We start from the raw sequence: 27,778 nt of genomic DNA, 5'->3' as shown, positions 1-27,778 counted from the left end.
CTTTTGAGATACTATTGCTGAAAGGTTTTATGGAGGACATATAAAAATGTCTGTTCACTCCTTGGCTTCTCTATTGAGGCTGTCAACTCAGTGCCAACTATTCACTGTAAACTGGACCAAAACCCGCAACAAATGTCACCATATTTATTGGGGGCTTTAAAATAACATCAAATACACCAGGAACTTTTCTATGCAGCTTGTAAATGAGATACTAGTCCCTTGGAAGCAGACCAGACATTCTCTTTGCAGGAGTCCTCTAAACTCTGGCAACACTATCATTATTGATGTATCAAAGTTCAAGCCCATCTGGGAACATTTAAAGACATGTCCATGCTACAGTTGAATAAACATTAGCAACAATGTTCCAATGTGACTGAAACTAAACTAGCAAGAGCCATGTCTTTTATTGTTGCTAGTAGGGTTTTGCACTGTTTCTCTGTTCAGGGATTTTTCTAAGAACCCGTTCAAATGGTGACAAAAACTAGACAGTTTATCACATAGTTTTAGAAATGAGGTCACAACAGATAGGGTTTTTTTTAAAAAACCCTATCTATCCACAATACGCATGAAAATCGGCGGACCAGCTAAGCAGCGGGGAACAGCAGAGCAGCAAACAGCAGGAGTTTGCCTGGGATTGGTGAGTATCCGAGCGTGTGTTTGCTGAGTGAGTATCCGAGTGTGTGTTTGCTGGGAGGGCAGTTTGAAAGCCTGAGCGAGTGCCTGATTGGGTGGTAGCCTGCAGGGGGCGGGTATTGGGGGTGTCTGTCTGTCTGTTTCAGGGAAGCGTGGCTGTTTAAAGATAGCCAGAGCTCCACGAACCAGCTGAGCGGCGGCAGACCAGCTGAGCAGCGGGGAACAGCAGAGCAGCAAACAGCAGGAGTTTGCCTGGGAGTTCGCCTGGGGTGAGCCCAGTGAGGCTTACATCTTGCCAGCTTCTCTGAGAAAGCTCATAGTAGGAAGGTGATATGGAGGGGGGGTGTTCAGCTATTGTGACCTGCACTGGATGTGCCATGTTTGTCTTTCTTCCACAGGACAGAAGCAACTTTGTCTGTACAAAGTGCAAGCTAGTATCCATATTGGAAGAGAAGATTGAAGGTCTGGAGCAACAGATATCAACCCTGCGTTGCATATGAGAAACGGAGGATTTCCTGGACAAAAGTCAGAATATGCTTCTACGGGCACAAAGCTCTAAAGATTTAGAGCAGGTTGCACAGCGGAGCCAAGAGGCCAGTGAAGAAGCTTGGCAACATGTGACCTCCAGAAGAAGAAGGGAGAATGTCCGGGTACCAGCAACGCAGACACAGGTAAGTAACCGTTTTCATGTTCTCTCCACAGGTACCATTGCGGAGAGTGGACCAGATGATATGTCTAGGGGGAGAAAGCAGAAGGAGACTCCGCTGGTTGGAAGGCATGAGATGCGCTGTCCTAAGGTTGGGGGTTCCACGACCACCACTCCCAAGAGAAGGAGGCGGGCGGTGGTGGTCAGGGACTCTCTCCTCCGGGGGACTGAGTCATCTATCTGCCGCCCTGACCGGGAAAACAGAGAAGTCTGCTGCTTGCCAGGGGCTAAGATTCACGATGTGACGGAGAGACTGCCGAGACTCATCAAGCCCTCGGATCGCTACCCCTTCCTGCTTCTCCACGTGGGCACCAATGATACTGCCAAGAATGACCTTGAGCGGATCACTGCGGACTACGTGGCTCTGGGAAGAAGGATAAAGGAGCTTGAGGCGCAAGTGGTGTTCTTGTCCATCCTCCCCGTGGAAGGAAAAGGCCGGGGTAGGGACCGTCGAATCGTGGAAGTCAACCAATGGCTATGCAGGTGGTGTCGGAGAGAAGGCTTTGGATTCTTTGACCATGGGCTGGTGTTCCATGAGGGAGGAGTGCTGGGCAGAGACGGGCTCCACCTTACGAAGAGAGGGAAGAGCATCTTTGCGAGCAGGCTGGCTAACCTAGTGAGGAGGGCTTTAAACTAGGTTCACCGGGGGAAGGAGACCAAAGCCCTGAGGTAAGTGGGCAAGCAGGATACCGGGAGGAAGCACTAGCAGGAACGTCTGTGAGGGGAGGGCTCCTACCTCATACTGAGAATGAGGGGCGATCAGCAGGTTATCTCAAGTGCTTATATACGAATGCACAAAGCCTTGGAAACAAGCACGGAGAACTGGAGGTCCTGGTGAAGGCAAGGAACTATGACGTGATTGGAATAACAGAGACTTGGTGGGATAACTCACATGACTGGAGTACTGTCATGGATGGTTATAAACTGTTCAGGAAGGACAGGCAGGGCAGAAAAGGTGGGGGAGTAGCACTGTATGTAAGGGAGCAGTATGACTGCTCAGAGCTCCGGTACGAAACTGCAGAAAAACCTGAGTGTCTCTGGATTAAGTTTAGAAGAGTGAGCAACAAGAGTGATGTAATGGCGGGAGTCTGCTATAGATCACCGGACTCGGGGGATGAGGTGGATGAGGCTTTCTTCCGGCAACTCGCAGAAGCTATGAGATCGCATGCCCTGGTTCTCATGGGCGACTTCAATCACCCTGATATCTGCTGGGAGAGCACTACAGCGGTGCACAGAAAATCCAGGAAGTTTTGGAAAGCGTAGGGGACAATTTCCTGGTGTAAGTGCTGGAGGAGCCAACTAGGGGGAGAGCTTTTCTTGACCTGCTGCGGGAAGAATTAGTAGGGGAAGCAAAAGTGGATGGGAATCTAGGAGGCAGTGACCATGAGTTGGTCAAGTTCAGGATCCTGACACAGGGAAGAAAGGTAAGCAGCAGAATATGGACCCTGGACTTCAGGAAAGCAGACTTCGACTCCCTCAGGGAACTGATGGGTAGGATCTCCGGGGGAATAACATGAAGGGGAAAGGAGTCCAGGAGAGCTGCTGTATTTCAAAGAATCCCTATTGAGGTTACAGGGACAAACCATACCGATGTGTCGAAAGAATAGTAAATACGGCAGGCGACCAGCTTGGCTTAACAGTGAAATCCTTGCGGATCTTAAACATAAAAAAGAAGCTTACAAGATGTGGAAGATTGGACAAATGACCAGGGAAGAGTATAAAAATGTTGCTCGGGCATGTAGGAATGAAATCAGGAGGGCCAAATCGCACCTGGAGCTGCAGCTAGCGAGAGATGTCAAGAGTAACAAGAAGGGTTTCTTCAGGTATGAAGAAAGCCAAGGAAAGTGTGGGCCCCTTACTGAATGAGGGAGGCAACCTAGTGACAGAGGATGTGGAAAAAGCTAATGTACTCAATGCTTTTTTTGCCTCTGTCTTCACTAACAAGGTCAGCTCCCAGACTGCTGTGCTGGGCAACATAGCATGGGGAGTAGGTGGCCAGCCCTCTGTGCAGAAAGAAGTGGTTAGGGACTATTTAGAAAAACTGGAAAAGCACAAGTCCATGGGGCCGGATGTGTTGAATCAGAGAGTGCTAAAGGAGTTGGCGGCTGTGATTCTAGAGCCATTGGCCATTATCTTTGAAAACTGATGGCAATCGGGGGAAGTCCCGTACGACTGGAAAAAGGCTAATGTAGTGCCCATCTTTAAAAAAGGGAAGGAGGAGGATCCTGGGAAATACAGGCCAGTCAGCCTCACCTCAGTCCCCGGAAAAATCATGGAGCAGGTCCTCCAGGAATCAATCCTGAAGCACTTACACGAGAGGAAAGTGATCAGGAACAGTCAGCATGGATTCACCAAGGGAAGGTCATGCCTGACTAATCTAATCGACTTCTATGATGTGATTACTGGTTCTGTGGATGAAGGGAAAGCAGTGGATGTATTGTTTCTTGACTTTAGCAAAGCTTTTGACACGGTCTCCCACAGTATTCTTGTCAGCAAGTTAAAGAAGTATGGGCTGGATGAATGTACTATAAAGGTGGGTAGAAAGTTGGCTAGATTGTCAGGCTCAACGGGTAGTGATCAATGGCTCCATGTCTGGATGGCAGCTGGTATCAAGTGGAGTGCCCCAAGGGTCAGTCCTGGGGCCGGTTTTGTTCAATATCTTTATTAATGATCTGGAAGATGGCGTGGATTGCACCCTCAGCAAGTTTGCAGATGACACTTAACTGGGAGGAGTGGTAGATATGCTGGAAGATAGGGATAGGATACAGAGGGACCTAGACAAATTGGAGGATTGGGCCAAAAGAAATCTGAGGTTCAACAAGGATAAGTGCAGGGTCCTGCACTTAGGACGGAAGAATCCAATGCACCGCTACAGACTAGGCACTGAATGGCTAGGCAGCAGTTCTGCGGAAAAGGACCTAGGGGTGACAGTGGACGAGAAGCTGGATATGAGTCAACCGTGTGCCCTTGTTGCCAAGAAGGCCAATGGCATTTTGGGATGTATAAGTAGGGGCATAGCCAGCAGATCGAGGGACGTGATCGTTCCCCTCTATTCGACATTGGTGAGGCCTCATCTGGAGTACTGTGTCCAGTTTTGGGACCCACACTACAAGAAGGATGTGGAAAAATTGGAGAGAGTCCAGCGAAGGGCAACAAAAATGGTTAGGGGTCTGGAACACATGACTTATGAGGAGAGGCTGAGGGAACTGGGATTGATTAGTCTGTAGAAGAGAAGAATGAGGTGGGATTTGATAGCTGCTTTCAACTACCTGAGAGGTGGTTCCAAAGAGGATGGTTCTAGACTGTTCTCAGTGGTAGAAGATGACAGGACAAGGAGTAATGGTCTCAAGTTGCAGTGGGGGAGGTTTAGGTTGGATATTAGGAAAAACTTTTTCACTAGGAGGGTGGTGAAACACTGGAATGTGTTACCTAGGGAGGTGGTAGAATCTCCTTCCTTAGAAGTTTTTAAGGTCAGGCTTGACAAAGCCCTGGCTGGGATGATTTAATTGGGGATTGGTCCTGCTTTGAGCAGGGGGTTGGACTAGATGACCTCCTGAGGTCCTTTCCAACCCTGATATTCTATGATTCTATGATTCATGCTAGCAATTTCTCTGTTTAAATATATTAGTTGATTGTAACACAATTTTGACAAGAACCGTAGTATTTCATAGGGAGCCCTGTGGAAGATTATTATGTCATAAAATATTTATATTATGATAAGTCCCAGTTAGGAGAAAGGCCTAGACACAATCCCTACCCAAATGAGTTTATAATGTACAAAGAGTACATAATCTAAGCCTGTTGAAATCTGTTTTAACAATGGTTCAACAATAATAAAATATCTTTAATGTTTTTAAAATGTAATACTTTTCCATTCACTATGTGTTTACTTTACATATTGCCTTTCAGTGATGCAGTTGTGTACACCAGTGGTTTTCAGCGTGGGGTCCACAGACTATATGTAAGGGTTCTGCAAAAGGTTGTCATTACCATAGAACACTGGTTTTCAGTGTGTGGTCCATGGACCCCTGGGGGGCGTACAGATTATGTCTAAGATTTCCAAAGGGGTCCGCAAATTAAAAAAGGCTGAAAATCACTGGTGTACACTAAATATAGCAAGCAGCTGATGTCAGAATACGATCTCAGGTTTTGTATATGTGCGTGCACGTGCGTGTGCATACGCATATATACATATACACAAAGCTTCTTTCTACTCTTTCAACACATGCTTTGTTCTCCATTAACTGTAAATTCATCCCCAGTCCTACATATATTTCCTTTAAGACTGCCAATACCCTTTTACAGCTTAGCTTTGTGAACTCCTGGAGGATGGGTGATATTCCAGAGAACTTGAGAAGGGCAAATATAGTACTGTTGTAATAGCTGGGCCTATAAATTTACCCTAATTGTAAGCTTAACTGTAAAAAATGAGTGAAAGTTCATAACTTGTCCCAATGACTTATTGTATAAAATTGTTTAAGAAAAGATGTAAGGAGGAGACAGACTGAATTAATTTAAACATAAAGGATTTTTACTGATACTACTCAGGACTGGGTTAAGATTATGACTGGTAAACAAGAGTAGTAGAGGACCAGAAATCAATGAACTAAAATTGGTGTGTTGGAAATTAGGCCTATTGGTGGATAAAACAGTGAGAGGATGGACTATTCCACTCAACACTCTCTTTTGGGTATCTTAAAAAGAAAAAACTTTGGGGAAAAATCAGCAGAAGAAGCAAGTCTCTGACAACACCCACTGTGGTGAGTTTCATCATCATGGTTGCCACCCCAGCCATCTCTTGGGACGCCATACTTTCTTTGTCCTAATCCTGACAGATGTCCTGACCAGACCAAGCCAGAGAGAGGGGGATCCAGATGACACTCCCTCCTCCATCAGATCCAACTGAATCCCAAACACACCCTGAGATGTGAGATTTTCTCATTTTTCCCCGCACTTCACCCTCCATGTGGTGTTTTCTTCCTACCATATTTCTTGTCTTTTCTATCTCTCCTGTTTTTCCTCCTGTTTAATAAGAGTTTGGCTTAACCAGCCAAGACTACATTTTGTCACAGTGCTGTAAGCCTGTGACCAGAAAGAGGCAGCTAAAAGCAGTGCCCTAAATAGCCCAACAGAGGTACAAGTTTGCCAAGACTCAGAGTGGCTGATATAACTGTGTGCTGTGCCTGTTTTTCCATCAGCAAGGTTACAAGTAAGAGTCAACACCAGAGACAGAAGCTGCATTTTCTATTTTTGTTAGTCTTTTCCGTCCCCTCTTGTGTGTGTTTGTCTTGTTTTGTCCTCTAGGAAAGAGGTTACTCACCAGGTGAAGTAACTGAAGTTCTTCAAGATGGTTGTCCATTTGGTTGCTCTACTTTAGGTGCCCTGGGCTTGTAATTGGAGACTTGTAGCAGCAGCGTTCTGTTGGTCCGCGCATGCGCTGTACCCGTCTCGCGATGCCTGAGCCGGTTACATAGCATTGCGTGGCTAACCTCCCCCTCAGTTCCTTCTCCACCACAGAGTGTCTATCATGGAACAACTCCGAAGTAGAGGGTAGGAGGGAGGGTTGTGGAGCACCCACAGGGACAACCATGTTGAAGAACCTCAGTTACTGCATGTGGTGAGTAACCTTTTCTTCTTCGAGGAGTGTCCCTGTGGGTGTTCCACTTTAGGTGACTGTCTAGCAGTGCCCCTCAATGGAAAGAGGGGACTTTGGAGTTGCAGCCCTGGATGAGTTTTGTTCCAGCAACACAATGCTGGGTAAACGTGTGGGCAGATGCCCAGGTTGCTGCTTTGTATATGTACATAATGGGAACATTGTTGAGGAATGCTATCAAGGGCAATAGGGCCTTAGTGGAGTGTGAGACTGATGGAGGTTGTCCCTGTTGCTGGTGATAGCGTAGGTGGATACAATTGGAGATCCATTTAAACAATGCAGGTGGAAGTCCAGCAACAGAGTGGGGACTATCCAGTTTATTGAACCCAATGCAGCATGTATGATTATGGTGTATATGTGTATTCAGTGCAAGGAGCTCCTGGCCTTCAGAGACCGTGTACGGGCTTTGGAGACCAGAGTGGCTGAACTGGAGGAGCTAAGGGAGACAGAGAGGTACACAGATGAGACTTTCCGGAATACGGTAGAATGGTCCCACTCCCGGTCTGACAGTCTCTGTGCTGTTGAGGACGATGAAAGTCTCAGGGAAAGAGAACATCCAACTGGAGCAGAGGGAAATGATCCAATAGTTGGGACCCTCCTTCCAGATGATGTCATGGTATCCTCTCACACTGAAGATACCTCCCAGGGGAGGAAACTCCAGTTATTAGGAACAGACAAGTATTATTAATGGCCGACTTGATCATTAGAAAGATAGATAACTGGGTTTGTGATGACCGGGAGAACAGCATGGTGACTTGCCTACCTGTGAAGGTTGCGGATCTCTCGACACATCTAGATAGACTTATGTGTAGTGCTGAGGAGGAGCCAGTGGTCGTGGTATATGTTGGTACCAATGACATAGCGAAGGATAGGAGAAAGGTCCTGTAGGCCAAATTTAGGCTGCTAGATAAGAGAGTGAAGTCCAGGACCTCCATGGTAGCATTCTCTGAAATGCTTCCAGTTTCACTTGCAGGACTAGTTAGCCAGGCAGATCTCCAGGGTTTCAATGCATGGATGAGATGATGGTGTAGGGATTTAGATTTATTAGAAACTGGAGAAACTTTTGGGAAAGGGGGAGCCTAAACAGGAAGTATGGGCTCCACCTAAACCAAAATGGAACCAGATTGCTGGAACTTAAAATTAAAAAGGCTGTAGAGCACTTTTTAAACTAAGGGCTGGGAGGAAGCTGACAGATGCAGAGAAACACATAGTTCAGACAGAGACATCCCTAAGGGGAGGATCTATTAATAGAGAATCTCTATGTCCTAGTAAGGAGGAGGGGATGAAAGATGATAAAATACAAGTAGGATCTAATGAGAACCAGTCAAATGAAAGAGTCCTATTCAATTACAGCTAAAAAGTGACAAATTTTATAAGTGCTTGTATACAAATGCTAGAAGTCTAAATACTAACTTGAATGCCTGGTATTAAATAAGGATATTGATATAATGGACATCACAGAAATTGGTGGAATGATAATTAATGGGACACGGTAATACCAGGGTACAAAATACATAGCAATGACAGAGTAGGTCATGCTGGTGGGGGGGTGGCATTATATGTGAAAGCAAGCATAGCGTCCAATAGCGGAAAAATCTTCAAAGAATCAAACTGTACCATAGAATCTCTATGGATAGAAATTCCACGCTTGAATAATAAGAAGATAGCAGTAAGAATATACTACCAATCACCTGGCCAGGATGGTGATGTTGATTGTGAAATGCTCAGGAGATTAAAATAAAAAACTCAATAATAATGGGGGATTTCAACTATCCCCATATTGACAGGGTACATATCACCTCAGGACAGGATGCAGAGATAAAGTTTCTTGAATGATTTAAACGACTGCTTCTTGGAGCAGCTAGTCCTGGAACCCACAAGAGGAGAGGCAATTCTTAAATTAGTCCTAAATGGAGCACAGGATCTGGTCCAAGAGATGAATATAGCTGGACTGCTTGGAAATAGTGACCATAATATAATTAAATTTAATATCCCTGTGGTGGGGAAAACACCACAGCAGCCCAACACTGTAGCACTTAATTTCAGAAAGGGGGACCTCACAAAAATGAGGAAGTTAGTTAAACAGAAAATAAAACATAAAGCGCCAAAAGTGAAATCCCTGCAAGCCACATGGAAACTTTTCAAAGACACCATAATAGAGGCTCAACTTAAACGTATGCCCCAAATTAAAAAACATAGTAAGAGAACCAAAAAAGTGCCATCATGGCTAAACAACAAAGTAAAAGAAGCAGTGAGAGGCAAAAAGGCATCCTTTGAAAAGTGGAAGTTAAATCCTAGTGAGGAAAATAGAAAGGAGCATAAATTCTGACAAATGATGTGTAAAAATACAATTAGGAAGGGCAAAAAAGAATTTGAAGAACAGTTAGCCAAAGATGCAAAAAGTAATAGCAAAAAAAATGTTAAGTTCATTAGAAGCAGGAAGCCTGCTAAACAACCAGTAGGGCTACTGGATGATCGAGATGCTAAAGGAGCATTCAAGGGCGATATGGCGCTTGTGGAGAAACTAAATGAACTCTTCATGGCGGAGAATGTGAGGGAGATTCCCAAACCTAAGACCTTCTTTTTTAGGTGACAAAACTGTCCCAGACTGAGGTGTCATTAGAGGAGGTTTTGGGATAAATCAATAACTTAAACAATAATAAGTCACCAGGACCAGATGGTATTCACCCAAGAGTTCTGAAGGAACTCCAATGTGAAATTGCAGAACTACTAACAGTAGTGTCTGTAGCCTATCATTTGAATCAGCTTCGATACCAAATGACTGGAGGACAGCTAATGTGACACCAGTTTTTAAAAACGGCTCCAGAGGTGATCCCGGCAATTATAGGCTGGTAAGCCTGACTTCAGTACTGGGCAAACTGGTTGAAACTATAGTAAAGAACAGACACAGATGAACATAATTTGTTGGGGCAGAGTCAGTTGGGGTTTTTGTAAAGGGAAATCATGCCTCACCAATCTAAGAGAATTGTTTGAGGGAGTCAACAAGCATGTGAACAAGGGGGACTCAGTGGGTATAGTAAACTTGGACTTTCAGAATGCCTTTGATAAGGTTCTTCACCAAAGGCTCTTAAGCAAAGTAAGCTGTCATGGGATAAAAGGGAAGGTCCTCTCCATGGATCAGTAACTGCTTAAAAGTTAGGAAATAAAGAGTGGTATAAATGGTCAGTTTTCAGAATGGAGAGAGGTAAATAGTGGTGTTCCCCAGGAATTTGTACTAGGACCAGTCCTATTCAACATAAATGATCTGGAAAAAGGGGTAAACAGTGAGGTGACAAAATCTGAAGATGATACAAAACTACTCAAGCTAGTTAAGACCCAGGTAGATGCGAAGAGCTACAAAAGGGTCTCACAAAACAGCAGATGAAATTCAATGTTGATAAATGCAAAGTAATGCACATTGGAAGACATAATCCCATCTATGCATGTAAAATGATGGGGCCTAAATTAGCTGTTACCACTCAAGAAAGAGATCTTGGAGTCATTGTGGATTGTTCTCTGAAAACATCAACTCCATGTGCAGCGGCAGTCAAAAAAGCGAACAGAATGTTGGGAATCATTAAGAAAGGGATAGATGAGAAGACAGAAAATATCATATTGCATCTATATAAATCCCTGGTACACCCACATTTGAATACTGAGTGCAGATGTGGTCGCCCAGTCTCAAAAAAGATATATTGGAATTGGAAAAGGTTCAGAAAAGGGGAACAAATCTGATCTGGGGTATGGAATGGCTTCCGTCTGAGGAGAGATTAATAAGACTGGGACTTTTAAGCTTGGAAAAGAGATGACTAAGGGGAGGTATGATTGAGGTCTATACAATCATGACTGGTGTGGAGAAAGTAAATAAGGAAGTGTTATTTAGTCCTTCTCGTAACACAAGAACTAGTGGTCACCAAATGAAATTAATAGGCAGCAGGTTTAAAACAAACAAAAGGAAGTATTTTTTCACACAATGCACAGTCAGTCTGTGGAACTCTTTGCCAGATGAGTTTGTGAAGGCCAAGACTATAATAGGGTTCAAAAAAGAACAAGATAAGTTCATGGAGGATAGGCCCATCAATGGCTATTAGCCAGGATGGACAGAGATTGTGTCCCTCGCCTCTGTTTGCCAGAAGCAGGGAGTGAATGACAGGGAATGGATCACTTGATGATTACCTGTTCCGTTCATTCCCTCTGGGGCACCTGGCATTGGCCACTGTTGGAAGACAGGATACTGGGCTAGATGGACCTTTGGTGTGACCCAATATGGCCGTTCTTATGTCTCTGTTTAGAGATGGCTGTTCCCTTAGGGCATTCTGCGATGCAGATGAATAAATTGGATGATTTCTGGAAAGGCTTTGTTCTTTCAATATAGAAAGCTAACCCCTTCTGATGTCCAGCTTGTGGAGTAGTGTTTCTCATTTGCTCCCATGGGGTTTTGGGAAGAGCAAGGGGAGATGTATGGGTTGGTTTAGGTGGAATCAGGAGGCAATCTTTGGTAGGAATTTGGGGTGGGGTCTCAGTGTGACTTTATTTTTGAAGAATGTTGTGTATGGTGGATGTGCCATGAGGGCACTATCATCAAAATTCCCCCACTCGTTGAGCAGATGTAATGGCGACAAGAAAGACTACTTTCATAGAAAGGTGTAGTTACGAACATGTTGCCACTGCATCGAACGGTGGGTTGACAAGACTCCATAGTACTAGATTAAGTTCCCGTGCAGATGTAGGGGAATGTATTTTGGAGTATATGTTACGGAGGCCCTTGAGGAAACATTTGGTGGTTGCATGGCGAAAATGGCTAACTCATCCACCATATGATGAAATGCCAGGATGGCTTCAAGGTTACCCTAACGGAGCTCATGGAGAGACCGATTTCTTGTGTTGTAATACATAATACAGTATGTGCGGTAGAGGCGCGGAGATGGCTGTAATTTGTTCCTTTTGGCAACCTATAGTGAAACACCTCTGTTTCTGTAGATACGTTTGTCATATAGTCAAACTGCGACTATTTAACAGAATGTCCTGTACCTCCTCTGAGCAGGTCAATTTGTCATTCTGGAGCCATGGAGAAGCCACGCCTTGAGGTGAAGTCTTATGATGTTGGCATGGCAAATCTGACCTGCGTCTTGTGAAAGGAGATGGGGCAGGAAGTGAGAGTGCATGGTGGACACGCAGACATCTTCAGAAGGTATGGGAACCATGGTTAGTGGGGCCATATGGGGGCTATTATAACTTTGGAATTGTCTGTTTTGATTTTGTGTATCACTCGTGATAGAAATGGGGTGAGGGGGAAGGTGTAGAGCAATTGTGCATTCCATTTGAGGAGAAAGGCATCTCCCAGTGAACAAGGACCCAATCCTGCTCTGGAACGGAACTGTGAGTATTTGGCATTTTGTCATCCCAAAGAGGTCTATTGTTGGAAATCCCTACCATTTGAATATATTGTTTAGTACTTGATCATTCATTTCCCACTCATATTCCTCAGAGAATTTTCTGCTTTAGGCATCTGCAGTGGTGTTCTGACATCCAGGTAGATACGCAGCTCAGATGTCGACATTGTGTTTGATGCACCAGATCCAAAGTAGTATGGCTTCTGTTCATAGGAATTATGAGTGTGCCCCCCCACCCTGCCAGTTTATATAAAACATACAGGCAACACTGTCTGTGAAGATTTTGATGGTTTTTGTGACACCCTGGCATCCCCATATTGACCACTGTCAACAGGGCTACTCACCTTGTGCAGTAACTGAGATTCTTTGAGATGTATGTCCCTGTGGGTGCTCCACTTTAGGTGTTGAGCGCCCCTGCGCTTGTAATTGGAGATTTGTAGTAGCAGTGCTTGGTTGGGTCACCCATGCACAGTCCCCGTCTCACGCCGCCTCAGGAGGTTAACTGGCGCTATGTGACTGTGGCCCCGCCATGCCTCGAAGGGCTTAAAACAGCCCTAAGAGAGGGCTACAGTTGAAGGAAAGCTAGGCTGATTGGGGGAAGTAGCCACAGGTGGAGCCACGCCCCAATCAGGCCACAGCTGACCCTATAAGAGGGCTGTTAGCCAGGAGCTGAGACAGACACTCTGTAGCTACATGGAGAGAGGAGGACCTGGCTGCCTGGGAAGCTGAGGAGGGTACCTAGGGCAGAGCAGTGCTGGGGAAGTGCAGAGGGAGCTGGGGAGCTCCCAGGCTGCAGGCCAAGGTAAAGGCCCACAAAAGGACCTTGGAGTATTGGTTGATCACAGGATGACTATGAGCCGCCAAAGGGATATGGCCGTGAAAAAAGCTAACGCGGTCTTGGGATGCATCAGGCGAGGTATTTCCAGTAGAGATAAGGAGGTTTTTGTACCGTTATACAAGGCATTGGTGAGACCTCACCTGGAATACTGTGTGCAGCTCTGGTCTCCCATGTTTAAGAAGGATGACTTCAAAATGGAACAGGTACAGAGAAGGGCTATTAGGATGATCCGAGGAATGGAAAACCTGTCTTATGAAAGGAGACTCAAGGACCTTGGCTTGTTTAGCCTAACCAAAAGAAGGTTGAGGGGAGATATGATTGCTCTCTATAAATATATCAGAGGGATAAATATCAGAGAGGGAGAGGAATTATTTAAGCTCGGTACCAATGTGGACACAAGAACAAATGGATATAAACTGGTCATCGGGAAGTTTAGACTTGAAATTAGATGAAGGTTTCTAACCATCAGAGGAGTGAAGTTTTGGAATAGTCTTCCAAGGGAAGCAGTGCGGGCAAAAGACTTATCTGGCTTTAGGATTAAACTTGATAAGTTTATGGAGGAGATGGTATGATGGGATAATATGATTTTGGCAATTAATTGATCTTTAAATATTCATGGTAAATAGGCCCAATGGCCTGTGATGGGATGTTAGATGGGGTGGGATCTGAGTTACTACAGAAAATTCTTTCCTGGGTATCTGGCTGGTGAATCTTGCCCATATGCTCAGGGTTTAGCTGATCGCCATATTTGGGGTCGGGAAGGAATTTTCCTCCAGGGAAGATTGGAAGAGGCCCTGGAGGATTTTCGCCTTCCTCTGTAGCATGGGGCACGGGTCACTTGCTGGAGGATTTTCTGCTCCTTGAAGTCTTTAAACCACGATTTGAGGACTTCAATAGCTCAGACATAGGACAGAGGTTTTTCGTAGGAGTGCATGGGTGAGATTCTGTGGCCTATGTTGTGCAGGAGGTTGGACTAGATGATCATAATGGTCCCTTCTGACCCTAATATCTATGACTCTATAAGTATGCTAAGGCTGCAGAGGAGCAGCCCAGACCTAGACAGAGGCAGCTGGTCCGACCCCCCTTGCCCATGATGAGTGGTACAGACTGCAGTCTGCCCCAGGGAGCGGGGGCTAGACGATGACTGACAGCAGCCACTGAGGCAAGGGAGGGATAACGGATTAGGGGTTCCCCCGGGGAGGGGAGACCCAGACTGAGGGGGTACTGCCAGGGGGCAGAACCCTAATCTAGAAGGGCACCGGGGTCCAGGAGGGGCACGGGGCCAGCGGCAGGTGAGACACCGACCGGCAGAAGGCGCTCCTGGCTGAAAAGAGCCAATTCCCTGGACAACCAGCAGGAGGCGCCGCAGCGGTGAGTCGTCGCCCCATGACAGTGACCAACCTCCCCACCCCATTCCTTCTCTACTGCAAAGGATAGTGAGAAACTCCTAAGCAGAGGGGAGGAGGGAGGGTTGTGGAGCACCCACAGGGGGGACACATCTCGAAGAACCTCAGTTACTGCACAAGGTGAGTAACCCTCTCTTCTTCTTCGAGTGACGTCTCTGTGGGTGCTCCACTTTAGGTGACTTCAAAACAGTGCCCTTCAATGGAAGGGAGGGGCTTTGGAGTTGAAATCGTGGCAGAGGATAATATGATGAGTCTGAATAAAGCATCAGATGTTGCCTGCTGCTCTAATGCATAGTGCTGCGTAAATGTATGAGCAGAGACCCAGGTCGCAGCTCTACATATGTCTGTAATGGGAACACTGTTCAGAAAAGCTATCGAAGTTGACATTGCCCCTCTGGAATCCCTAGAGGGGGTTGCAGATTCTTTTGCTGGTAACACAGTTTGATACATTCTGAAATCCATTTGGAGAGCCTCTGTTTGGATATGGCATCTCCTTTTGATCGTTCCAAGATTGAAATGAATAATTTCAGGGACTTGCGAAATGACCTTGTTCTATCTGTGTAAAAAGCCCGGGCCCTATGAACATTGAAGGTGTAGCTTAGGATAGAACATGGTAAGTAGATGGGTTGGTTGAGGTGGAATGAGGAGGTGATCTAAGGTAAAAACTTGGGATGCGGTCTGAGAGTGATTTTGTCTTTGGAAAATACTGTGTAGGGTGGGTCAACCATGAGGGCCCCTAGTTCCCCCACTCGTCTTGTGGATGTAATGGCAACTAGAAAGGCCACCTTCATTGACAGGTGCAGAAGTGAGCAAGTGGCTAATAGTTCGAATGCATGTCTGGTGGTGCCCCGCAGAACTAAGTTGAGGTCCCAAGGTGGAGTGGGAGTGTGGATTTCAAGGTATGTTGTTGAGGCCTTTCAGAAAACGTTTGGTGGGGTGTGCAAAAATTGATGCGCCATCCATCTTATAGTGTAAAGCAGCTATGGCTGAGAGATGTACCCCGACTGAGCTAATAGAGAGGTCTGATCTCTTAAGTTCAAGCAGGTAATCCAGAATAAAAAATAAGGGCGCAGATACCGATGTGGTCTGCTTTGTGTGACACCAGGAATCAAAATGTCTCCATTTGTGTAAGTATGTGTGGTGGGTAGTCGGTCTGCAACTATTTAATAAAATATTCTGTACTACTTTGGAGCATGTCATTTTCAGGTCCCTGGAGCCATGCAGCAACCACACTTTGAAGTGGAGCATCTCCAAGTTTGGATGCAGGGTTAGTCCTGAGTCCTGGGACAGGAGACGAGGTAGGAGAGGAAGGGTGTGAGGTCTGCACGCTGACAATCTGAGAATGTAGGGGAACCATGTTTGATGAGGCCATGTAGGGGCTATAGTATTACTGTGGCCTCGTCCTCTTTGATCTTGTGAAGCACTCGTGCCATTAGGGGAATGGCACAGAAGGAGTATCGGAGGGAAGCGTCCCATTTGACAAGAAAGGTGTCTCCCAAGGAGTGAAGGCCCATTCTGGCCCTGGAGCAAAACTGTGGGCATTTGGTGTTGTGCTCTGTTGCAAAGAGGTCTACTGTGAGGAATCCCCACTGTCTGAATATGTTGTGGAGAACCCTGATGTCGAATTCCCACTCGTGGTCCTGAGAAAAGTTCCTGCTGAGTGCATCTGCCATAGAGTTTTGACATCTGGGCAGACATGGTGCTACAATATGGATGTTGTGCAGGATGCACCAGTGCCAAAGTTGCATGGCCTCTGCACACAGGGAGTGTGTGTGTGCACCCCCTTGTCTGTTTATGTAGAACGTATGTGCTAAATTGTCTGAGAGAATTTGTATGGTCTTGTTTCTGATTATGGGTAGAAAGTTGGTGCATGCATTGAGAATGGCTCTTAGTTCTAGTAGATTTATGTGAAGCTGGGCTTCTGTTGGGGACCAACGACCCTGAGTAGAGCACAAGTTCAGATGTACTCCCCAACCTATGAGGAATGCATCGGTCATAATAGTCAATGTAGGAGGGGTTTGGGTGAAAGACACTTCTAGGCATACGTTGTGTGGTTGTGTCCACCAGGATAGTGAGTCTTTTACTTTGCTTGATATTGTGAGGTGTTTGTTTATACTGTGCCTTTGTGGGGAATAAGCTGTACGGAGCCAAGCTTGTAGGATTCGTATATGTAGCTTCACGTGTTGGACGACAAAGGTTGATGTGGCCATGTGGCCCATTAATTGCAAGCAAGTCCTGGCTGTTACCTGGGTACTGTTCAGTGATATGGTGATCAGATTTGTTAGAGTAAGAAAACATTGCCTGGTAAAGATGCTGAAGCCTTGGGTGTACTGAGATAAGCCCTGATGAATTCCAGTTCCTGTATTGGTGTGAGGGTCAATTTTTGTGTGTTTATTTGGAGACCTAATTGCGTAAAGAGATCTACTGTTTGTTGGGTAGCCTCTGCTGCCGCTGGTCGATTCACTGCTTTCAGTAAGCAGTCATCCAGATACAGAAATATCATGATTCCTCTCTAGCGGAGGTGTGCAGCAACTATTCCAAGTACCTGTGAGAAGACTTGGGGAGCAGGGGACAGTCCAAAGGGCAGGATCTTGTATTGGAAGTGCTCTGGTCCGAGGGCGAATCAGAGAAATCTCTGATGTGATGGGTGAATTGTTATGTGGAAGTATGCATCCTGGAGGTCGAGGGCCGAGAGCCAGTCCCCTCTTTCTAACGCTGGGATAATGATGGTCAGTGTCACTATCTTGAAGTGTTAGTTTCTGACAAATTTGTTGAGCCATCAGAGAGGGAGAATGGGCCTCCATCCTCCTGCTTTTTTATGTGTGAGGAAGTAGTTTGAGTAGAAACCCGTCCCTCTGTATTATGTTGATACCGGTTCTACTGCTCCTAGATGGATGAGGTGGATTATCTCCTGACGCAGTAGATCTTTGTGAAAGGGGTCCCTGAAGAGGGACGAGGAGGGAGGGTGGAAGTTGGAAGTAAAAGGGATGGAGTATTTAACTTCAATTATCTCCAGCCACCCATCCGTCTGTAGTGATGGATTGGCAGACTGGGTAGTAGGGAGTTAAACCGTCTCCGAATGGCTGGGAGATGGTAGCAGTTCTCAGTGTTTGAAGTTGCAGGGTCTGGGGCCCTCGAACAACATCTCAAACTTGCTGCCTGGCAGATGGTTGATGAGACGTGGTAGATTGATTTGATGGTTGTTGTCTGCTTGGGCGTCTTGTTTCTGGGCTTGTGGCTCCAATTGCCTGTGTGTCTGTGCATATGGTATGGACAGGAATCATTGTGGGCTGTCTTTCTTGTTGTTCCTTGTCTTCTCTTTGTCCTAGGAGTATAGATACCCAGGGACTTCAGAGTCACCCGCGAGTCCTTGAGGGCATGCAGAGACTCATCTGTTTTGGCTGCGGAAAGTTTGGGCCCTTGGAAGGGCAGGTCCTCCACTGTTGCTTGCACTTCTTTCGGGAAGCCAGAGAGATGCAACCAGGATGCCCTTCTCATTACAACTGCAGTGGCTGTAAATCATGCAGCTGTAGCTACTGAATCTAGGGCAGCTTGCAGTGCTGTCCTGGAGATCAGTTGGCCCTTGGAAATGAGTGCACCAAATTGCTCTTTTTTCTCCTCAGGGAGAAATTCAATAAAAACTGATAGTTTGCCATAATTTGTGTGGTCATATTTTGCTAATAACACTTCGTAATTAGCAATTCTAAGATGAAGCATCAGTGAGGAACAAGCTTTTTGGCCAAAGAGGTCGAGTCTCTTCCAGTCTTTGTCATACGGTGTGTTTTTGAGGTATGATTGTCTGCCCCTTTCAGTAACAGCATCCACCACCAGGGAGTTTGGTGCGGGATGTGAAAAAAGAAACTTTTCCCTTTGCAGGGACATATTTCCTGTTGGACCTCCTGCAGGTTGGAGTGATTGTTGCAGGGGTCTGCCAGATGTGTTTGACAGGTTCCATGATTGCATCATTCATGGGTAAAGTGATTTTAGATTATGCTGATGGTTGCAAGATGTAAACAAGCTTATGTCATGCATGTCTCCTGCACTTTCTCCAGTGAGATGTCAAGGAAATCTGTAACTCTCCTATAGAGATCCTTGAAATGTCTAAAATTATCCCCCACGTTGGGAGGAGGGAGCATGATGGTGTCGTCCAGAGACGATAGAGAAAAATGGGTTGTTGGTTCAACATCCTGGTCAGAGATTTCTTCCTGTTCTCCCGTCATCTCTTCAAGGGGCTCAGATGGTCCCGGTACGACGGTCCCAAGTGACTGCTATGTACCCTTCCTATGTGGTTAGGAGGTTTGAGGTGGTGTGGGGGATATGCCATCCATGGGGCCCAATACTGCCACTGTGGAGGGAAGGGCATAGGTGCCATTCATGGGTGCCCGTACCACTGCTGTTCTTTGGCCCCCCGTATAGTACTCCTTATGTGGTGTATAGTACATCCCTTTGATCGTTTCGCGGGCAGGGGAAGAGCTTTGCAAAGGTATGTCTCTCCCTTGTCCTCATCCTTGTCATCGCTCAAAAATGGGGGAGCAGATGGCAGTGGAGCGGTGGGGCGGCTCTTGGTACTGACAGTGCTGTGGTGATCTCAGTGCCGAGAATGGGAGAGACGGGTGTCGAGGACACAGTGAGGTCTGGGAAGGAAGAACTGTTGTGGTGCTGACAGTCTTGGTGCCATTGATGTGGTAATGGTGGGTTTGGCTGCTGTGGAGCTGTTGTCTGTATGGGTGCACCTGTCAATTGTGCTATGCTGACAGGAGGTGGCAGCATAGGCTGTGGTTGTTTTGATGTGCCCGCTCCCGAGTGTCGGGATGTAACTGCAGCTGGCTGTGTCCCTGCCTGTGTGAATGATGGTTGGAGTGTAGGACCGGGAGCAGTCTGCAGTTTGTCACAGCAGCAGTGTGTGAGAGTGAACCCAGGCTGGGGAGTCAGAGGGATCAGTGGTACCCCGGTTCCATGTTGCACCCCGAGGGGGACTCGTCACAGTTTTGTTCTTGATCATTTGGAGAAAATGGGAACACCCATTGCGAACTGCCCATAGCTCCAGTAGATTTATGTGGAGGAGAGATTCTGCCGAGGACCAGAGGCCTTGGACAGTGTGGGCATTCAGGTATTCTCTCCAACCTAAGAGGGAGTCGTCCGTGGTGGTTATTATCATTGGAAGGTGTTGGACGAAGGGAACCCTGAGCAAACATTGGTTGGTCATGTCCACCAATGTAAGGAGACCTTTACTTTTTTTGGCATGGTGAGGCATTTGTGGAAATGATATCTGTTTGGGATGTAGACAGTACAGGGCCAAGCATGCAGGTAGCGCATATGTATCCTGGTGTGTTTGACGACAAATGTTGTTGCTGACATGTGACCCAGCAATTCTAGGCAAGTCTTGGCCAAGATCTGGGGACTGTTCACTGCTGTGAAGATGAGATTGCATAAGGCTGTGAAATGTTGCGGAGGCAGGGAGGCTGTAACTTTCAGAGAACTGAGGTAGGCTCCAATGAATTCCAGTTTTTGTACAGGTATCAATGTTGATTTTTGTATATTTATTTGTAGTCCCAGACCTACCATGTTTTGTGTAGCCTCTATTGTCTCTTGTTAGGTTGGCACTGTCAGTAAGCAGTTGTTGAGATAAGGAAAAATTGTAATTCTTTATCTTCCGAGATGAGCCGCGACCACCGCAAGGACTTTTGAGAAGATCCACGGGGACATGGATAGTCCGAAGGGCAGGACCCTATATTGGAAATGTTCTGTTCTGAGGGTAAACCTGAGAAACTTCCTATGTGAGGATTGTATCATTATATGAAAATATGTGTCCTGGAGATCGAGGGCTGAGAACGAAGCCCCTGTTTCCAGCGCTGGAATTATGGCTGCTATTGTGATAATTTGGAAATCATAAATTTGTTGAGCTGTCTGAAGTAGAGAATGAGCTTCCGTCCTTCCGTTTTTTCTGAGGTAGAAAGTAATGTGAGTAAAAACCACTTTCCCTGTGTTGAACTGGTACTGCTTCGAGTTGTATAAGATAGGTCACTTCCTGTCGCAGTAGTTAGCAGTGTGCTCCTTTGCCTGAGACACCATGGGAGAGCCTCTATCAGAGGCTATTGTGGGAGACAGTTGTCCAGGGGGGAGTCTGTGCTTCAGGTTCTGACTCTGTGTGCAGGGATTTCTCCATCATAAGGAGTTTTAGTTGTAATTCTCTGGCTTTCCTGGTGTGGGCTCTCAGTTTATCATAGTGTGCACACTTCTGTGGTATACGTGCTTCGCCCAGGCAGTGAACACACTGCAAATGCCCATCCGAGATAGGAATCGAAAGTCTGAATGTCAGGCAGTGTTTGAAACCCAGGGATCTGGACATACCCCTCTGAGAGGGGCTTTCTCCCTCAGGGGAGAACAGCTCTAATCTAAGGGGTCACTAACAATTGAAACTTATCCTGAGAGAATTTTTTTTTTAAAAAATAACAAAATAATAAAACAGAGGACAGAAGGCTATATCTAAATAAACACTGTGTGAACTAAGTTCAATAAAGAGGTGCTGCTAAGTGCTCTGACTAAAGCCAAAGGTGGTAGAGAAGGAACTGAGTGGGGGGTTGGCCACGCAATGCTATGTAACCACCTCAGGCAACATGAGACAGGGACGATGCATGTGTGTCCCAACCGAGCACGGCTACTACAAATCTCCAATTACCAGCGCAGGGGCACCAAAACACTTAAAGTGGAGCACACACAAGGACACTCCTCGAAGATGAACTGGACTTCAGAAACAAGACTGACACCAGTAGCTCCAGACCTTCTCAACTAACTTCTTCTCTTTTCCCCAAATGAACAGTAGTTACCATCTTTAATACCATCTAAGAGACTGTCAAACAACGGGGAGTTCCTTCTAAAAACTTTCTTCAGCTAAGGGAAAGGGAACAAGGGTTGTGGTTAAATGAAAGCCATACTTAATATTTTACATTTCAAATGCTTTAACTGTTTTTCCTTCTTTCTGTATCTTTAATAAAAGATAAAGGATTTTTAATGGTGTATTTGCCATGGTACTAAGCAGGCTGTGTCTCTGTATATCCAACCCCGAATCTTGTTTAAAACTGTTTAATGTTAAACAGCTTCAGGATCATGTTAATATCTTTGAGTCTTCGGACCCATATATTCCATCAAAATTAATACAACAGTATCTATCTTTAAAAATGGAAACAAAGAGGACCGGGGGTGGTTTATAGACCAGTCAGCCTAACTAAGATATCTGGAAAGATATTGGAACAAATTTAAACATCAGTTTGTGACCATTTAGAGGATAATAAGATTACAAGGAATAGGCAACAAGGATTTGTCAAGAAGAAATCATGCCAGGTCATTTCCTTCTCTGAAAGGGTTACTAGCTTAGTGGATAGGGAGGAGACTGTAGACTTGATATATCTTGATTTTTAGTAAGGCTTTAGACAGAGTCCCACATTCTCATAAGCAAACTAGGAAAATGTGGTCCCTAGATGAAATTACTGTAAAGTGGGTGCAAAACTGGTTGAAAGACCATACTCAACAAGTAGTTACCAACGGTTCACTGTCAAAATAGGAGGTCATATCTAGGGTGGTCTCACAGGGGTCAATCCTATTTTCGTTAGTGGCTCAGATACTTGAGTAGAGAGTATGCCGGGGTCGGCAACCTTTCAGAAGTGGTGTGCCAAGTCTTCATTTATTCACTCTCATTTAAGGTTTTGCGTGCCAGTAATACATTTTAGCATTTTTAGAAGGTCTCTTTCTATGAGTCTTTAATATATAACTAAACTATTGTTGTATGTAAAGTAAATAAGGTATTTAAAATGTTTAAGAAGCGTCATTTAAAATTAATTAAAATGCTGAGCCCCCCGGACTCGTGGCCAGGGCCCGGGCAGCATGAGTGCCACTGAAAATCAGCTTGCATGCCGCCTTTGGCTAGCTGGTCCTTTCAATTTGGCAGAGACAAACAGTGGCAGTCCCGAAGTAGTCTTTTGGAAGCTGGCTGCTATTTTATCCTCCCTTCCTTTTCTATGTTTTGCCTTTCTCTCATCATTGAGGAGATGCCACAGTCTCACACTTACCTGTTGTTGTGACTCCAGGGATGGTATGTGCAGCTAGAAACAGTTCATCGATGGGATCCACTAGATGCTTAATATTGACTTTCCTTGCATTGTAATAATTGCCATCAGCAGCCATCCCTGCACGTTCTATTGCTATCAGATGATCAAATCTAGTCAGAGACAAGGTGATAAATTAGTTAATGGGGCGAATTGCGAAACTTAGATCTTACATTTTTCTGTCAGTTGCTTTTAGAATAGAATATCGGGGTTGGAAGGGACCTTAGGAGATATCTAGTCCAACCCCCTGCTCAAAGCAGGACCAATCCCCAATTTTTGACTCAGATCCCTAAATGGCCTCCTCAAGGATTGAACTTACAACCGTGGGTTTAGCAGGCCAATGCTCAAACCACTGAGCTATCCCTCCCCCGTGTAAAATGTTGCACGGTGGCCCGTACGGGGATCAAACTTGCGACCTTGGCGTTATTAGCACCACGCTCTAACCAACTGAGCTAACCAGCCACATGCTTCACTTCTGTCTTCTTAGGTGCAAGTTACACTCATTTTGCAAAGCCTCTGAATGCCAGATTGGACCACTTGCTGTACATCTATTTTCCCACCAACTTATACCCAACATGTAATTTACAGCGCCGTTTATCTCACTCTTGAGTTTGGGCCTATACATTTTGTTTTCAATATTTGGTTTGTTTTCTTGGTAGCTTTAATGCAGCCCCTTCAAACTGCCAGCAATGAATGGAGAGAGAGTTGAAATCCTTCTCCACCCAGTGGAGGACTGGGTGAACCACTTTAGAGCCTAGATCCTCAGAGATATTTAGGTACCTAACTCCTATTTATATCCATGGGAGTTAGGACCTAAATACCTTTATGGATCTGGGCTTTAGCCTCTCTGTGCCTCAGTTAAAAAGTAGGTAGCACCTCACATAGGGATATTGGCAAGTCCAGTTTATTATTCATAATTTCCTATTTAAAGTACTATATTGCTTGTAAGTTACCCATTTATTTGGTTTCTTTTGTTTAAGATTTTTGACAAATTTGGTGCTTGTAAATGTGGATGGGAAGCATGCAGGTAGGCTCTGTTTTAGGCAGTCCCTGTTTAGGATTTTCGCCCCAGAGCTCTGCCAATATACCTCAGGCCTAATGTGCAACACCCTACTACTCCAGTTCTACTGAATAGAGGCTACCAATTGTCCCAAGTTACTAAGTGGTTTTATGATATCGACTAATACACACTGTGATCGTATTTCTCCTTGTGCAATTGAGTTTCCAACATGAAAAAATATTCAGTTTAGCCTCCTAGGATTATGTGATCTATTGAGGTACAAATCAGCTGTAGCTGATTTATGTTCAATTATAAAAGCATCCTCTTGAGCCTAGTGTAAATGAAAAACAGGGTGTTATTGAAATTACATTTTTTATTGACCCATAGAAAGAAAGGGAAATTGAATGAACTGAAGATGCATATATTTAGATGATAAGCCCTTATTAAAGAGAATTGGCTGCTAACTTTATTATACACCTCTACACAGAGAAACTTCAAGATCACCTCCCCCCCCAAGTAAGTCCATTAAAAGGAAGGGTAAGTTGCTGGCCACATATTCAATGTATGGACATTTTAGTGCAAACTCCAATGCATGTATACAAACCCTAAATATATGCATGTTCAAATCGGGGTTTTCGTGCACATCAGAGTTTGCACTTACATAGTTTGAATGAGTTTTCAGAAATACATGCACTTTTCAAAAATTTTGGCTGGGGTGTCTAAAGACAATGAGGATCTTTTTCAGACTATTAAAAACAGATAGCAGGATCTTCCATACTGGAATAAAATGGATCATCAAAGATTTGAACATGGATGAAAGTGGACTACAGTCCCGGACTCCAGGATTCTATTCCTGACTCTGCCACTGGACTTTGTATAGTCTTTGGAAAGACCTTTAATCTCTCTGTGGCCTACTTTTCCCATTGATAAGATGGGTATAATGATGTACATTTGTACACAGCATTTGTACACATGTACACAGCATTTCACAGGTGTAAAGTAAGTTAATGAATGTTTGTAGAGCTCTTTAAGATTTTCATCTGAAAGGTGCCATATAAGTGCAAAGTAATGTACTTCCTTCCCCATTTCCTGTTGTGCATTAGGATTGCAGAGGTCTCAGAATAATGTGGGATCCTGTATTTCACATGCACTGCAATACTACAGCAGAGTGGAGTGTTTGACTCAGAATTTTCTTCCTTTAATTTCAGACCTTCAACTGCTATTGTAATATTTACTTAATATATATTTTATAAAAACATAGTCATTTAAAAAGAGGAACAAAACAATTTGATTGGCAGATACTTCATACTTCAAAGCTTTGCTTGCAATCATTATATCTTCTGTGAACAGAGCCGTTCCTTTCACTATGACTTTGCATAGCCTCCTTGCTACTATTTTCAGGAACTTAGTACACATACCTGGGTCTTTCAAGATTCCCATTCTCACACAAAAACATCAAAGCGGACTCTGCAGCATCTCCCTGATAACTCAATAGAGGCACTGGTGTCTTCAGTACCCCTAGAGCAAACAAAAATACAAAATGGATTCCATAGGTCATTTTTTGTGTGCTTAGCTTGGATTTTAAAAGAACAGAACAGTTAGAACTGTAAGGTGATTCTTGCAAACATATGATTGTATAAGACAATATTTCCCAGCTGGAAATACTGCACTAGTTGCCCATCCTTAGCTTTTGCACAATCAGAGCTACAAGCCAGAGTCCAGAGACATTATCTGGACCGACAAAAGTGCGATGATGTGCAGGGATGAAGACACTTTAAAAATAAGCTCTCTTCTCACCTCCTCCTTTTTGATGATACACTAAATTTCAAAATGCAGTGGTAATAGGAAGAAAGATTCTAGATGGATTTCAAAAGATTACGAACTAGATGCTCAATTGGTATAAATCAGTATAGTTCCAGTGAAGTCAATGGAGCTATGCTGATTTAGCCAGGTGAGGATCTGGCCCTTTTTGTCTATATGTTAGAGCACTTCTTGAAGGCCTGATCTAATTTAGAGATTGCACTGAAATAGATCTTGAACCAGATTAGCAAATTAAAACTGAAAAGCTAACAGTCTTTGTTGCCTAACTGCATGTTTTACCTTGCTGAACAGCATCTTCAATAATCTTTTTATTCAAATTCATGGCTCTCTGGTCTGTTACTATAACAACATGTTTCTCCAAGCTCTGCAACATGGCTGCCATAGCAATGGCTCCTGGAGGTCCATCATTCTCTTCAGGTGGCTCATGGTTGAAGTGAGTAGGAAATCCAGTGGTTATCAGCACTGATCGGGCATGTGAAAGGGAGAGGCAAGTCTTTAGCAGCTCATCCTGGCAGCGCAAATGTTTCACTCCCCGGTCTCCTAAAAATCAAAAACAATTTTCTTTTTTAAAGACGGTGCTAGATTTTTAGCATATTAATACCTCCAAGAGGTTCTGTCAGGACGAATCCCTGTCCACCACTGTCAAAGTGCCTGGCAGGGACGAGAAGAGCAGCCAACAACCCTTTGCCAGGCTCTATCCCTATTGATCCAGAGATAGTGACAGATTAGGGGAATGGAGACCATCAGCAAAGCACATCATCTCCCACTAGGTAAGTGCAGCGAGTCTCCTGAATGAATTTATAGAAGGTTGTGAAGACTATTGTCCATTCTGCAGCGCTACTGGGATCACTACTGATGTGTGCGCTTGTGAAGGATGTCATAAAGTGGTCATTGTTGGGTAAATGAGTTACCCAAAATATTAGGGAATGGAGCCGTGCTCTACCTCTGCCTACATCATGTTTGTCACTGGGAGTTCCATACCCCCACAAACTAAATTTGTTTGAGATGCATTTGAATAAAGCAGCAGGTTTCTAGCCTGTAGTCCTGGGAGTAGAGTGTTATTTTTGTTGTACCTAGTGGTCCCTTTACAAAAAAGGAGAGGTTGGGAAGCCTCCCTCAGCCCGGACTAAGCTGAACTGCAGATTTGATTCAGATTTCTGAAACCCCAAATGGATGAGGGCTTCATTTCAATTTTTTATAGAGAAGAAGCCAATGGGTATTGGTTCTGCTCATTATAAATACTGAGTGAGTGGATAAATTTAGAAGCAGATCCACGCTCATATTCAAAATCAGTGCTAAATTCAGAAGTGTTGGGGGCAGGAGTTTTGGTAAGTGATGTGAAATGAGAAAAAAATATGAGATGTGGGAAGGGAATGCAGAAGATAAACCTAGAAAATATGACAAGAGAGACTCTGGGGCAGAAGGGATTTTGCTCATTGATCCTCCCATTCAGGAGCCACTTTTCCCTTTTCAATAATTCAGGCGTCTTGGCCCAAAGTTGTTCTGTAAAGAACAAAGTCAGGTTGAGTAGATCCAGACCCCAGTCATTTTACACAAACAAGATCAAGCACAATCCATGTCCAAATGCATAGATATACATTTAAACGCAGGCTCATGCATGCGCTCACAAGTACACACTGAAAAACTGCAGCAGGACAAGGCAGGGCAATCGATTTGTAAGCGGGCATTTCACACTGTGGCTAGGGGCTGTCTCCTAAATGGGAAAGGGACAATATCATTTGAACTTGTCCAAACCTGTTTGCTCTAACCTGTTTCTTCATCATAGATTTATTGAATAATGGCCAAATCAGTAATTCTTTCTGAACTGGTTGAGGTATTGAGGGATGGGGCTTGAGGGAGAGTGTGCAATTAACAGGCTGTGAGTCCAGTGTAAGAAACTCAATCCCCTGGAAGAAAATGGAATACCAGGCCTAGCACAACAGAGACCAACCTGACTATGGCCTTTAGGCCATACTGCACGATGAATGTTAAATAATAACAGTCAGATTGAGCCCCATGTTGCTTGGAGCTATCTGGGAAGAGGGAGTGGGACTGGAACTATGAGTGTGTGGTCAGTGAAAATGCAGTGATTTCTTTGGTCAGATTTGCCACTGGGCCAAATGGGGCCAGCGCCCCGGAAAAATGTGTGCCCCCACATCCCAACCCATTCCACCCACCCGGAGCTCCTGCCTGGGAGTGGTGTTGAGGCACAGAGGCTTGCCCTGC

At 44.9% G+C, this 27,778-nt stretch overlaps 1 protein-coding gene, 1 long non-coding RNA gene and 1 other non-coding gene across 5 annotated transcripts in view; 1 reads left to right on the top strand and 2 right to left on the bottom strand.

Annotated features, from left to right (window-relative positions):
* Positions 1-27,778, bottom strand: part of DGLUCY (D-glutamate cyclase) — a 104,293-nt gene that overhangs the window by 25,076 nt on the left and 51,439 nt on the right. For all 3 annotated transcript variants that reach the window (XM_073349432.1, XM_073349431.1, XM_073349433.1), the window contains exons 8-10: positions 25,832-26,092; positions 25,150-25,249; positions 22,696-22,844 (exon numbers count right to left, since the gene is read on the bottom strand). In XM_073349432.1, the coding sequence (XP_073205533.1) occupies positions 22,696-22,844; positions 25,150-25,249; positions 25,832-26,092 (510 nt within the window). The remainder of the gene's footprint in view (positions 1-22,695; positions 22,845-25,149; positions 25,250-25,831; positions 26,093-27,778) is intronic.
* Positions 1-27,778, top strand: part of LOC140913307 (uncharacterized) — a 40,260-nt gene that overhangs the window by 8,978 nt on the left and 3,504 nt on the right. The window lies entirely within an intron of this gene.
* On the bottom strand, positions 23,120-23,193 carry TRNAI-AAU (transfer RNA isoleucine (anticodon AAU)). Its single transcript has one exon. It is a non-coding gene; the product is annotated as a tRNA-Ile (tRNA).

Source organism: Lepidochelys kempii, chromosome 6, assembly GCF_965140265.1.
Source record: "Lepidochelys kempii isolate rLepKem1 chromosome 6, rLepKem1.hap2, whole genome shotgun sequence".
Lineage (NCBI taxonomy): Eukaryota > Metazoa > Chordata > Testudines > Cheloniidae > Lepidochelys > Lepidochelys kempii.
The sequence above is the reverse complement of the archived record's forward strand: the minus strand, read 5'-3'. Positions and strand labels throughout refer to the sequence as shown.